The 15,217-nt window shown below is 44.9% G+C and overlaps 1 protein-coding gene across 1 annotated transcript; it reads left to right on the plus strand.

Moving 5' to 3' along the window:
• Window positions 1-9,887: 9,887 nt before the first annotated feature.
• Window positions 9,888-13,524, plus strand: galr1a (galanin receptor 1a). The gene is made up of 3 exons (XM_035621006.2): window positions 9,888-10,756; window positions 11,081-11,146; window positions 11,687-13,524. The coding sequence occupies exons 1-3, from the start codon at window positions 10,103-10,105 to the stop codon at window positions 12,038-12,040; spliced, it is 1,074 nt and encodes a 357-aa protein (XP_035476899.2). The 5' UTR covers window positions 9,888-10,102; the 3' UTR covers window positions 12,041-13,524.
• Window positions 13,525-15,217: the final 1,693 nt, after the last annotated feature.

A 15,217-nucleotide genomic window follows, 5' to 3' on the forward strand; every position in this document is an offset into this window, starting at 1 on the left:
GGCTTTAAAAATGTGACCAAACGTATTGTTTGAAGATTTATGGTCATTTTTGAGTGAAGATTGTTTTAAAACAATCACCCGTCACTCAACATTTAAGCAAACTTGCACAAAAAAGTCTTGAAATTGCTCCACAAGTGAGCAAAAATGTCTCGTATCGATAAAGACTGTGTAACGTGGATAAAAGCTCCAGAACGAAGTGAGTAAGAGGAGCTTGAGTGAGGGACTGTTGTGTTTGAGATTCATCTATAGATTTTTGACTCCGTCTGTAAAAAATCTTTTTCCTGCAATTGTAGCACATCGCAACGGCTCAGGAAGAAGTCGTCCGATTCGCTAGTGGCGGTTAAACAAAGCAGGATCTGTTGCAGGATGAGTTGTGTTAGAAAACACCCATGCAGCATCAGAATATTCATATTTTGGAACAGAAGCCCCTTTTTTTGTTATGGCTGCTGCTTATTTCCAGTTTGAAAGTCATTTTTAGAGGAGGAGGAGGGGGGGGGGGGGAAGAAGACGTCTGTTAATCGCTCCACTGGTGTGCGGCGACGGATCCATCTGTTTTCATAGTGCACAACATGGAGCAACAGAGGAGGAACAGCTGCGGAATATTAGAAATAAAATGTCATCCCATTGCCTTTATATGTAAGTATAAATGCAATGTATAATGCAAGAACAAGAGAAAGTGGCATTTAGATAAAGTGAAATACGTTGATGAACCTAAATCAGGAATCATGCAAATCCACCAAACACTTATGTCACTGAATGTGTGCGGCACAATTTAGTGTAAATATAAATCACGGTATGAGAAGAACAATGTGTTTTTTCCTCACAAAGGAGGGAGAGAGCGAAAGAGAAAGCGGTCAAATGATTCCTGGAAGATTTGATTCCCAACATTTGCCTTTTTAAAGGCAGCAATGGCAACAGCTGTATGAACTGAGGCCCATGGTGGATAATACATTACCTGCTTTCTATTCATGCAACGGGAGGCACAGTGTATGCCGAATGTGCAAATGAGATCAGGAACAGAAAATATCGTGCTCGGCAGGAGTGAAACATCAGACAGATTATTATGGACACGGAGAAGCATGTGCCGTGCCGTGGTGTCACTGAGTGGCTACATGACAGGATGAGTTGGTTCCAATGTCTTTTATTTTCCCCAGTCCTGCCGACGTCTGCACAAGAGTAAGCGTGCATGTCCACCATACATGCCGCTGTGTTGATGTGTCAAAACACAATACTGCTTCTTAAATTTGCCACTTTGACGGGAAATGCAGGAAGAAGGAAAATGGAAAGTAGATTCGTACTCATCTACTGAGGAATTGCGAATATGTGGGTGAACATGCGCCTCACAAGAGTCAATGGATCCATCATGGCTGCCCAGTTTCCTGTGTTAAGGTGAGTAAGATGGGCATAAACTCGGACATGTTTGTCCACCCTGAACTCGCGCACAGAGCTCCGTCTGTTCGGCCGGCAGGTCCGAGCCCCGGCGCAGCGCCCACGGGACTCGGAGAGGTAGGGTGCAGGAATCCGGCGTGTGGGATGACCACACTGCTCGGGCCCTCGTGTCCAGAAGAGTCTTGGATTTGTTCCTGAGGCTGGAAGGTCGAGCACGGCCGCAGGGAAAACAATAGCCGCCATGGATGTGAGCTGTGGGACACAAACACGGGAGACATCCTTGAACCCCGGCAGGAATGTTGATCTAGACCAAGACGCCCACTCGGGGAGGCCGCTGAATATCTATCTGCTAATGAGGGAAGAAAGCCCCCCTCTGTTCCATCACATCATCACATGTGCAGAAAATAACTACATACGATCATTTGGCTTGTTTTACAGTCATCCATTAGAACAGTTTCATTAGAATCAACGCAAATGTAGAAGCAGGAGATAAGTTTAGAAAAATGAAAAGCAGTCGGGGGACAACCCCAGATTTCTTGTAGGGCACTGGAATAATACATAGAGTGTAAATATATACATTGTGTGTCTGTTTGTGTGTGTGTAACTACAATTTAGTGCAGTTGTAAAATAAAGGCTGTTGAAATTTTTTTTTAATTAGCATTAATGATGCAACTGTGATGTCATCCCCCCGCTCACACACCCTCCTTTGATCTTTGATCTCGTCACACGTGGCAGGAAGTGAATCCTCTAAGAATCTCATTTGACTCATAGCAGACACTGAGTTACTTGACCACATTTGAACATACAAAACCGGACCGAGACCACCGGCCCGGGAAGACCGTTTCTTGGGTGAAATCTTGGCGGAAAGGTACGAGGTGCTAGACAAAACTGGGGACCTTCCGGCCATTTGATCCAAAAGGAGAAAAAAACATTGGTGGAGAGGAGAACTTCACCAACTTTCCAGAGATGGCAGAGGAGATAGATTTGAGAAGCCTGGTGGAGACCCTTGGGAGGGAAATAGCTCACAACAAGGACATTATTCAAGAGCAGTCCAAAACTATTGTGTGCCTCGTCACTGGCATTGGGGAGATGCAGAGATTCGCAAACCAGACGAAGCTGGAGGCTTGTAAGAGGGAGAATTCACTTTACCAGGAATTGTGGAAACTGCAAAGAAAGCTCAATAGCGCGATTTCAGATTGTGAACTAAAGATCTCAGAAAATGGTCTGAGACAGAACATCTCACAATGGAATGATCTGAAAGATGAACTGGAACGACTTAAACTCCAGTTCCACACTGAAAACCGCCTGCCCGCTGAGAGCCATCCTGCAAACTTCGACCTGGTGAAGGAGCTCCACAAGGAAATCCACGACCTCAAAGAGCAGCTCCAGAGGGAGCGGAACGAAGTAGCTCAGAAGGACGCCATCAGCGGAGAACGGCTCCAAACAATTCAGCGCCTCAACGCTCAGGTTGGAGAGCTACAGGATTGCCACACCCAACAGAAGCTGAAGGCCCCTGAAAGGCAGAAACTGGAGGAGACGGTGCTAAAGTCCAACAGAACGGCGTCATACTATAAACAAATAATCTCACAGAATGAACAGATAATCTCAGGGAAGGACCGAATGATCTCCAAGTGTGAACAGAAGATCTTGGAGCGCGAACAAATATTCTCCCAGATTAAACAAACGATCGCAAAGTACAAACAAAAGATCTCGGAGTGCGAGAAGACGATCTCGCGGAAGGACCGGGCGATCTCACGGAGCGGGAAAAAGGTTTCGCAGCGTGAACGGAAGATCGCGCAGCTTGAGGAAAAGATCTCGGAGTGTGACCAAGTGATCTCACAGAACGAACGGAGGATCTCACAGTATGAGCAAATGATATCACGGACGGACCAAGCCATCTCGCAGCATGAACGGAAGACCCCACTGCATGAAGAAAAGATCTCGGAGCACAGAGTACAGGGCTACACATTTGGTGACCACGAGATCTCGAGTCAGAAGGTCTCGGACCACAAGCCACAAGTCCCGGAGCTCGGACAAATGATCTCACAGGACGGACGAACGATCTCAAAGCATGAGCAAGAGATCTCGGAGTATGAACTAAAGATCTCGGAGTATGAACTAAAGATCTCGGAGTATGACCAAAAGATCTCGGAGTATGAACAAAAGATCTCGGAGTATGAACTAAAGATCTCGGAGTATGAACTAAAGATCTCGGAGTATGACCAAAAGATCTCGGAGTATGAACAAAAGATCTCGGAGTATGAACTAAAGATCTCAGAGTATGAACAAAAGATCTCAGAGTATGACCAAAAGATCTCAAAGCATGAGCAAGAGATCTCGGAGTATGACCAAAAGATCTCGGAGTATGAACAAAAGATCTCGGAGTATGAACTAAAGATCTCAGAGTATGAACAAAAGATCTCAGAGTATGACCAAAAGATCTCAAAGCATGAGCAAGAGATCTCGGAGTATGACCAAAAGATCTCGGAGTATGACCAAAAGATCTTGGAGTATGACCAAAAGATCTCGGAGTATGAACAAAAGATCTCGGAGTATGAACAAAAGATCTCGGAGTATGAACTAAAGATCTCAGAGTATGACCAAAAGATCTCAGAGTATGACCAAAAGATCTCGGAGTATGACCAAAAGATCTCGGAGTATGAAGTAAAGATCTCGGAGCATGGACAAGTAATCTCACAGAATGAACAGAACATCTCACAGAATGAAGAAATTATCTCAGAGCATGAAGAGAAGATCTCAAAGTATGAAGAACAGATCTCAGAGTATGAACAAGTGATCTTCCAGAATGAACAAAGGATCTCGGAGCATGAAGAGAAGATGTCAGAGCATGAAGACAAGATCTCCGAGTATGAACAAGTAATCTCACGGAATGATAAAATGATCTCACAGTGTGAAGAAAAGATCTCGGAGGATGAAGAAAAGATCTCCGAGTATGAACAAGTGATCTTCCAGAATGAACAGAGGATCTCGGAGTATGAAGACAAGATCTCGGAGTATGAACACGTAATCCTCCAAAATAACCAAACAATCCTCCATCTTGGAGAAAAGATCTCAGATTATGAACAAGTAATCTCACAGAATAAACAAACAATCTCACAGCATGAAGAAGAGATCTCGGAGAACAAAGTACAGGCCAACAAGGTCGATGACCACAAGGTCTCAGATCACAAGCCACAGGCCCCGGAGCATCAACATACATTCTCACAGACCAAAAATAAAAAGTCAAAGTACAAACAAAAGATCTCGGAGTGTGAAGAAACAATCTCAAGGTACGAAGGAAAGATCTCCGAGTGTGAGCAACTAATCTCCCAGAACGAACGAACGATCTCACAGAACAAACAGATATACTCGCAGATGGAAAAGACAAACTCAAAGTACAAACAAAAGATCTCGGAGTACGAGGAAATCATCTCGGGGAAGGACCGCACCATCTCGCAGCGGGAACGAAAGATCTCGGAGTATGAACGCGTCATCTCACAGAATAAATGACAGATCTCACACGTGCTCCTTTGTGTTTTCTCTTGGTTCTCCAATTTTTCCCGGGACCCAGATGAATTCTGGGAGCTCATTTTTAGAAAATTCGCTCTGCCAGAATACAGACCTGGATCTCCTCCACTGGGGCTGGGGTTTCCCTCCGGCAGAAAACTTGCTGGTCCAATCACGGCCGATTATCTGATAACGGGGCGGAGTTTATACCACGACGCGGACGGAAGAGCCACTTCTGTAAACGACCAAGATGGCTGCCGCTAACTAACGAGTCCTTGGACTAAAAGTACCCGATGTCTTCAAATGTCTCCCGCTTAAAAGACGTCACGCGATTCGTCTGCGTCTGTCGGCAGCACCGAGCGGCCCCAGACTAATACGTATTTCTGGCTACGCCAGGCTACAATTTTCCCACAACAACAATAAAAAAAAAGTGTCGAAAACCTTTTGTTTTCCTCTGTGCAAGTGTACTTCTCTTCGGCACACAGACATTACATATATTTTTGTCTCAGCCGAAGCGCCGTTGTGGCGTCGTGCCGCTGGATGACGTCTTTGTGCCGCGTCCAGTGCCTGTAGCCCATGGACGGTGACGACATCGCTGCGATGCTCAGCAGCTGATGTCACCGTCCAGTAGATGCTCCGAGGCAATTTCGCGTGTTGTGTGTAAAACACATCGTCTGAAGTGATCGGATCAGCCCCCCACACACACACACACACACCGTGTCCTCACAGGGATCCTCTGCCGATAAACAACTCAACACAAACGTCTTGCTGGTCGAAAGCCAGTGATTCCGTCAACATTTGGCAGACGCTGGCTCCGGCATAATGCCGTCACTTGTTTTGCAGCTCAACAATATCATGCCCTCTTGTTTCAAACAAGCGGATATTTCGGAGCCGCCGCTGCAGTAAACAGAGAGGATTGTTGCAAAAACACTAATGGTTGAACAGGGGTCACTGGTAATCCTTTTATCTGTCCTTTGGTCAGATTTCGTTTTCTTTGTCTTTTTGGAGATTGCCGTGTGCCATGAGATGTTGCATGCAGAATAACTAGCACGGGAATTTGACGTCATTTCGAGCGATGTGCGGGAAATATACATCGGTATATTTCCCGCACATCCAGTCCACATCATGCGGTCGCCTTCACAACCGGTAATTTCCATATGAATTTTCCAGTGGAAAGGTGTGTTTGACATTTAAAGCAAGGGACGTCGGATGACATGACATGTTTTTCTTTTTTTTCTTCAAAATTGCATGGTCCCATAGCAATTCGCATTTGCCTTTAATATTTCATAAACCGCCGTGTTACTTCCTTTACTGTATGTCGGAACACGTACGGCGCATGGACCATAGGTCGATCTGCATTTGCTTCAGTGGTGCAGCTCAAGTGGCCAGACTCAGGTTGTACCCCTGGGCGACTCCCTGTGTGTGTGTGTGTGTGTGTGTGTGTGTGTGTGTGTGTGTGTGTGTGTGTGTGTGTGTGTGTGTGTGTGTGCGTGTGCGCTGCTGACACTGAGCACACAAGTTTATCTCTGCAAATAAAGGGGTTTTTTTAAACGACATCGTCTCTGGCTCCAGACAAAAAGCTGATAACAGAGCTGTTTGTTTGTGCTCTTGGCCCAGTGTCACTTTCAGAAAGATGAATCACATCGCAACGACATGAGCGAGCGGAGGCAAAAAGAAAAAGCAGCCCTCCGTCACTCCGTCACTCCGTCACTCCCTCTGCTGCTGGTGTTGGGAACTGTGACGTGCCGGAGAAGTGCAGCAGGTGGATGGAAATGATGACGCTCATTCCAACCTCGTGGCAATCAACACTTCTCCATCTCAGAACACCGGGCTTCTTCGCCAACGCGTCCCAGAGTCACACAGACACTAACGAACGCGACCTGCCAGCACACCGTCATTCGAGGTTCACGTTCAACACTTTGGCCTCAAATAAAAGAATCAAAATAGGCTTTCGGTGTGTAGGATTTAGTGGCATCTAGTGGTGAGCTCGCAAATTGCAGCCCCCCTCGCCTTGTCCTCCCCCCCTCTGTAATCTCTGCCATTATTAGTATTATTTGTCCACTTTTTCAAAAATCAAGGTCATATTTTAGAATTCCTTTAAGCTGCACTTGTCGTTTAGATATCATTTCATTTCAGTCAGATTTTTTATCGAGATTGGGCGAGCGAGGGGGAGTTCCTTTGAAGGACGGATTGTTTGTCTATTTTAGTGGACGTGAATCTCAGAAAAATTGAAATTTAATTTAAGAAATTGAAAAATAAGTGATATGTAATTATCTAAAATATTAAAACGTTGCATGCCACTATTTCTTGCGGATACCGTACATATTGTGATAATGTGCTTCTCTCAATTATGGTGTTTCTTAAAATAGAGACATGTAAACTTCTGCATTATTAAAGATTGTTTAATATGAATGCTCTTGCTCCACTTACTTAAAAATAAAATCTTTTATCAGACAATCAGATTTATTCTAATAAACACAGAGTTCAAAAAATTGATTGCAGAATATTACGAAAACGGTCATTAAACTTCAGTTTCATAACTCCTCGGTTTTTCAGACGCCGCAGATTGAGCGGGAAAAGAAGAAGAAAAAGGGACGCCATCCGCCTGTGCTTCTCCCAGAGCGACGATCAACCATCATCATTATGTGACTTGCGAAAGAAAAGAAAGAAAAGAGAACTGATCAGAACAAACGCGGCCGTCTGTCAGAGCTGAACCGCCCAAAAAAGGAAATCTGCGTCCATTTAGCAGACGAGGTAACGCCGCAGTTCAAAATTATTGGGGTAAGCGGATGTGCTGCTGCTCTGGTCTCTTCTTCGTGGCCCAGTGCCATGGCAACCACACGGGCCTGACTCCCATCAGCGCCGACGGGCCAACCCCCCGAGGTGAGGGAGAGCAGCGGGGTCCAAAGCGGCTTATCTCCCCATGTCTCTAATGAAGGAAAATCCCAGAGGAGCGAGGAAGACGATGCAGCCGCGACGCCGGGGGTTCGTGGTCTGATATCACGATAATATGATTATCTCCCCGTGCAATACAACAAACCGCATATGAGGAGGAGGAGGAGGAGGAGGAGGAACAACTCAGTTAACTCAGGTGACACAAGAGTGATGTGGATGGTTTCACAGGTCGGTAGAGGAACTGTCAGTTCACTCCGTTTTTCTGAAAACATAAAGCACATCATCGGACGCGTCTCTTGGAAGACTGGCCGATGCCGTCTCAAAGCTTCTGTGATCTTTCCCCCCCCCCCCCCTTCTTCTTCCCCTCTTCTCCACGGCAGAAACGAGGATAACATCTGGGTCGATGGAGGTGTCAAGGAGTCGCCATGGAAACTTCAGGACACGAGCTGAGGAGCCAATTACAGAAACAATCGCCCTGCTCCCAGAAGTCTAATAACCCTGCGATTTACCAAAAAGAAAAGTAATGACTGATATTAATTTTCAGAATAGGGCTGACCGGGGAGAGTTGGTCACAAACACTCTTCATCTTGATGACCATCATCACCACCATCACCACCCTTATCCTCTGGGCTGTCAGCACCGACAGAGTGAAGAGTTGAACTGGGCCGAAGAGCCAGACGAGGAAAAACAATGAAAGAGCGCCAGTTGTGTACAATCGTCTGAGGACAAGTGGACCAAGAGATATCATCAGCCTCTGCTCTCTGGTTACTGAAAGTGTGCATCATATTTGTCGCCATGGTTACCCCCATCTCCCTACGCCCCCCCCCCGACCAGATCTCCCTCAGTCTGAGAGTCACACGATAGTACAGCTGCTCCCCGGACCTGGTCCGAGCGGATCGATACCGAGAGACGGACGGAACGATCGATGGAAAACGAGGAGAATGATTTAACCCTTTCCGTGGTCCAGTCTGTGCAGTCATCACAGACTCCGTATAAAAAGATACTTTGTTCTCAAACGTTTCATGATAATTAAAGGGCGACTCTCCCCCCCCCCAAAAAAAATTTGCTGTCGCACTATATTAAATTTGGGGGGATTTCAGATAGACAGTGCCAACAGCATGGCTCCCTCTGTGGATGGATACGCTGGTGTGTCGGTCTCCAACTGATGAGACGTTCATGGTCTCCAGAGGATGACGCCCAGTTTCTGATGTTGACGTATGGATTGCAGTCAAAGCTCTTGAGAACATTGTGCCATGAAATGTTTTACACAGATTCATTCATCTTCCCCATCGGCATGAATTTATACTTTGGCGATTTCTTAAACTCTCCGTCAAGCACTGCCTTTAGGTCAAATGTCAGTTTTTTCCTCAAGTTTTTTTGGATTTATGAAACACAGCACTTTCTTTAGTCCTGCTCCAAACATGCCGGATCCTACACTTCCCATAATGCAACACGCTGCTTGGAAATCACTTTTTTAAACTCCAAGTTTGAAAACTATTTTTTTTGTTAATAATTGTATGTGTGGTATGATCCAATATTTAAAAAGGTCAGACAGTGAGTAATTCATTATAGTACAGAAACAAAAGGTCATCCTAATACATTACTCAATGACTAAAAATATAAAAAAATTTCAAGCTTAGCAGGTATTTGAGGGTTTCACTTGAATTCTCTATACAGAAGTCATCTCATCATACAAGTTTGCTGATGCAAAGAGACTTATCAGAGGTAGGCAGGTTGCATTCATGGAAACGGAAAATATGTCACAATGAATTTTCTCATAACTTTTTTCACTATTTCCACGATTCTTTCGAGCACATTGTGTTTCGCTAAAAAAATGTTTTTGTCACATCTGAAGTGAACCCATGTTGATCAGGTCGAATCATTTACAGTATTTTCTATATGGCAGGATGCACAACCGACTACCACTGGTCAAAAACTGTGTCCAATATAAACCATATATGTCATGTCTGGTGATTTATGGACAATATGTGATGGCATGTGGAAAACGTGGGTTTTTATCACATTTACAGCATCAACGTGTGTTATTGGACGTTTACTTCCCTTTTTGAAATAAAAGTCAGACCGAGTGGTGGATGAACCCTTGTGTCGTTCCCATCTGACCGGCTGCAGGTCACTGGTATTGGTGGAGTCGGTGTGCGTAACAACACGGTGACGTCTCCTCCCGTGGAGGCAGGGGAGCTGCGTGCACATGCATGAGCTCGGTCCAACCTCTATCCAGGAGAGAGCTCATCCTCACTCTTTTAAATCAACATGTGACACTTTTTTTTCTCTCTGCACGAAGCCATAAAAGATGGAGCTGCAGGTGGAGAACCAAAGTCAGCCCGTCGACGCCGACGCCGCGACGCTGCCGGCCAAGCTTCTCCTGGAGATGGGTGTGGACAACTTCATCTCTCTCCTCGTGTTCGGACTTATTTTCGTCCTCGGCGCCATCGGGAACACGCTGGTCATCACGGTGCTGGCGCGCAGCAAGCCGGGTCAGCCGCGCAGCACCACCAACATCTTCATCCTCAACCTGAGCGTGGCGGACCTGTCCTACCTGCTCTTCTGCGTGCCCTTCCAGTCCACCATCTACATGCTGCCCACCTGGGTGCTGGGCGCGTTCATCTGCAAGTTCATCCACTACTTCTTCACCGTGTCCATGCTGGTGAGCATCTTCAGCCTGTCGGCGATGTCCGTGGACCGCTACGTGGCCATCGTGCACGCCAGGAAAGCCTCGTCGATCCGGGTGGCGCGGCACGCGCTGCTCGGCGTGGTGCTCATCTGGGTCCTGTCGCTGGTGATGGCTGCGCCCGTGGCGCACTACCAGAGCATCGTGACGCGGGAGGACAACAGCACGTTCTGCTGGGAGGTCTGGCCGGACCACCACAGGAAGGTGTACGTGGTGTGCACCTTCGTTTTCGGATACCTGCTGCCGCTCACGCTGATCTCGGTCTGCTACGCAAAGGTCGGTGGCGCGCACGGATCCGACTGAAGACATCCACAGTGTCCAAGAGTGATTTTCCATTTTCCTATCACGCGGCAGATTTAGGTGTCAGGAAAAATTGAAACATGAAGCCACATTGTGACTTTGTAATGAACATTTCTTCGTGCGTAAAAGTGTAAATGTGAGAACTTTTCTTCGTGCGTAAAAGTGTAAATGTGTGAACTTTTTCAGTTTGTAAAAAATGTCATCAATTATTACAAAAGGTGAAGGATGGGCACTGGAACCGATGTGCATGATCAAAATCATCTTTTAATTCATATCTCGTTTTTTTCTGCTTTCTTTCAGGTTTTAAATCATCTACACAAAAAGCTGAGAAATGTCTCCAAAAAATCAGAGCTCTCAAAAAAGAAGGTTGGTGTTTTTCTTTATATTTTGTCATTTTCAGTTCACCTGTTCAGTGTGTGTGACTGAAAATGCCGGACCAATGTGAACATGCTTCCCTGACTTCTCCTTAAATGACTTATGGTCTAGTGGTGCTTGAAAGGTAAGTGTACACAAAGCTTGCTAAATAAATTTTTTTTTAAAAAAGGCTAGACACTGAAGACTTGTATATCAAACTGCTCAAGATCAGTTTTTAAAAATCTCATTTATCATTCAGATGATGCCTGTGAGAGTAAAAAGTCAAGATGGGGAAACAATTCAGTCTTTATAAAAGAAGAAAAGAATTAAAATAACAGCCACGTTACAATTTGTTGAATCCACGTATCAATACTGGATGAGCCATAAAAGCCACATCTCTTTTTTATTTTATTTGATCAGGTTATATTACCCGTCATTACCTTTCCGTTTCCCTCCCTCCCTCCCTCCACAGACTGTCCACTTATGGTTTGATATTCGATCACATGACGTTGTATTACCCACCGTTATCTCCTCTTCTTCCACGTTGCACAGACCGCGCAGACGGTCCTGGTGGTGGTGGTGGTCTTCTGTCTGTCCTGGCTGCCGCACCACGTCGTCCACCTGTGGGTGGAGTTCGGCTCCTTCCCCCTGAACCAGGCCTCCTTCGTGTTCCGCATGGTGGCCCACTGCCTGGCCTACAGCAACTCCTCCGTCAACCCCGTCATCTACGCCTTCCTGTCGGAGAACTTCCGGAACTCCTACAGGCAGGTGTTCTGGTGCCGGGCGCCCAGCGAGTGGCCCCTGAACGATACCAGGGACCTGCGCAGCAGGTTGGAGACGGCGCCGTCCACCAACCTCAGCGTGGCCTACAAAGGTCACGACTCTCAGATAGGTAAGATGGTTTGACGATGCTGAGAGCACCTCCCGTTGGTTTGTGTAGAGTCTGACTTGCACTGGAGTTGTGAGGCTGATGATACCGATATCGATATTTGATAGTTTGAAAAATCAAAGTACTGGTACGTTAACCGCCATTCTGTTTGCTAGTATGCTGATTTGAAATGGGGCCAGTACTCTCTGGTGCAGTAACGTTCGTTTTTTTCGTAGTATACAGACACTTTTCAATGAATGAAGGATTTCATGTACAGTAAATGTCGGGAAATATTGTCCGACTTCCTGTTCCATCAAGTCAAAGAGAGGAGTTGGTCTGTTTTCCTCCGGTTTAGCTGTAAAGTTGCCAGATAAGAGCTTCGTTTTGTGTTTGCACCTCCAAAGTTCAGGTAGCAGGAGTGAACGTCCGCGTCATAAGTTCCTGAACGGAAGAAACAAGCATGTTTCGTTGGAAATGTAATCTAAGGCTGGATTATGTTGAGATGTAATGCATCTGTCTTATGGATGAAGTTTGCACGGTGGCCCTCAAGTGCAAATATCAAAATGACGAATTAGAAAACACAACCACATATTACAAAACACTATGACAATAACCTCTAACGGAAATAAAGGGATCTGGTACTGATGAGGATCGTTGCAGATTGGACGGACGCAACGTCCGCCCTTTTGAGGCAGAGGGAAATGCACCACACAAGGGTTTGTACGGTGGCCCTGAAGTGCAAATCTCAAAGGCAACTATCAAAACACAAAAAAGGTATCAGACAGGGATGTATTATGAGAACAGAAAAAAAATAGATGTTGATGTTTGAAGTGAATGTTGTGTTTTTCTTATTTGCCTTTGCGTTTTTCCCACTTGCAGTTGTAATTTGCACTTCAGGGCCACCGTAGATTTGGGAAGAGATGAACTATACAGATTAATGTGAAACTGACACCAGGGCCACATTTTGAAGTATTTTTTTTTTTTTCACAATGAGCACAGAAAGATTCATGAAGAATCACTTTTCAATCAGGCCCCTTCATTGTGGTGCTGTTGCAAATACAACTGGCGCTGTTCCCATAGAAGAATCACCAGGAGGTCGGGTTTGATACGTACAGTACATACATCAGCTCTATACCAGAGAACATCGTGTGCATTCGCTGTACATGAGAGTCAACAACGCACTATTAAAATGGCGTGTCCTCAAACACAACAGGATAAAGGGTAAATAAAGCCCCATGGCTGGTTCACACCTGAGCTCCTGGAGACTGTTCACGACAGAAGGACAAAATAAAAAACAGTCCGGGAGGTCGATTTCCGTCAAGAGCCAGGGTTTGAAACTGTACATTTGTTGATTGGAACCGTCGGTTTTGTTTAATCTTAAAATTTAATGTAAAGTGTTTTGAACTGTGCTGGTTGTTTTTGTTTCCCTAAAGTAAGCAAACAAATAAACGAGTGTACTTTGATAATTGTGTGAATGTCAATGAATAAATTAGACAAAGAATTGAAAAAAATGACGATTAAAAAAAACAAATGATTCTCTCTTTGTCTTTCTGCGAGAGCCACGGAGGAAATCCATGAAACGGTACAGTTTGTTCTGATGTAATCTGTTTTACCTGGCTCTCTGATCGCATGTATAGATTACATATTGTTTTCTGTTTATGCCCGAGGCTGAACTCGATTGAGATTGGCTGACACACACACACACACACACACACACACACACACACACACACACACACACACACACACACACACACACACACACACACACACACACACACACACACACACACACACACACACACACACACACACACACACACACACACACACACACACACACACACACACACACACACAGTGGTGACTCCACCTTGCTCACACACCGTCTCAGGAAAATAAAAAGAGGATTTGCATCGTGACTGAGCGTTGCATCGTGCGTAGAATGAGAGGATTCAAGGTGTGGAATTGAGATTTACAGTAAACGGAGCAGTGCAGATAACGTTGCGTCTGCGTGAGGTCGCTTAAAACACACAATATTCCGTGCTGCATATGCGAACACCCTGCTGTTACTTCAAGCAGGCAAACTTACTCGGTGAAAGTCTGTAATTTTAACAGCAGCGGGTTTATGTTGACATTGACAAAAGTTCATTTTGCAACAGGGGCTTTGGGGTAATTTGTCGATAGGAAGGATTTTGCAATTGTAATTATAATTTTTTTAAATTTACATTTGGTATATATAGGTAAGATTAAAAACCATATTGCTTACTCGGCCTAATACAAACAGTATCTCTTGTAGTGTACATACAACCATCACTAATTTAGTCATGTATATACATATATATAAAAAACAGTGCTCAAAGCTCGTGCTAAGAGAGTTGTTTTTGTAAGACTGACCTTGTGAGCTGTGAAAGTGAACAATAGGATGCAGATGAAGCAGGAGATCCAGTAAAGCGCCAAATGTGGACATTTAAGAACAAACATTTACAATTTATGGCGACAGAGCTTCGCCTTGAGCGGCAGCAAGGGAACAACACACCGGAGCTGGAATTAAGGGCGGCCTTATATGGTCCCCACCATTAGGGTGCTACCACACACAGGGGCGCTGGAGGTCATCTACATACAAACAGATTCACATGAGAATAAGAATAAACACATCGGACAAAACGAATACTAACAAACTCATGGAAGAGCTGACATTTATATCCAATATATTCTTAAGATAACATTGAAACCGACAAAACAAAACCGTTTTTGTTATATTGTCACATGTCCTGACAGTTGGAACCCTCCCGGAACGTCAAAGAGGCCCTTGTTGCGCCGGGGACTCTTTTAGCCCGCGCACCCTGGGAGCTGGAGGGAGGAGAGAACAGGTGAGTGTGAACATCAGATATCATGGACCTCCGTTGAAGTTATGCTCTCTTGTTTATTGCTATTTAACATGATTGAAAAGGGAGATGAGTAATAATTTTGGACACCAAACTGCCTGAACCAGTGTTTTTGTTTTGTTTTACTTATACTAAATTGTACCAATAAAAAGAAGGATTCACAAGATATAACAAGGTAGATAGATCTATCTGTATATAAATAAAGATTTTTTTTGTCATAGCAGATTTACAGTGATGGACAATGTCGAACATGTACATGGATTATGAAAGTACAAAAATGCAAAAATTCCAAGTTAAATACAAAAACAAAAAACACAGGTAACAGTC

Source organism: Scophthalmus maximus, chromosome 22 (assembly GCF_022379125.1).
Source record: "Scophthalmus maximus strain ysfricsl-2021 chromosome 22, ASM2237912v1, whole genome shotgun sequence".
NCBI lineage: Eukaryota > Metazoa > Chordata > Actinopteri > Pleuronectiformes > Scophthalmidae > Scophthalmus > Scophthalmus maximus.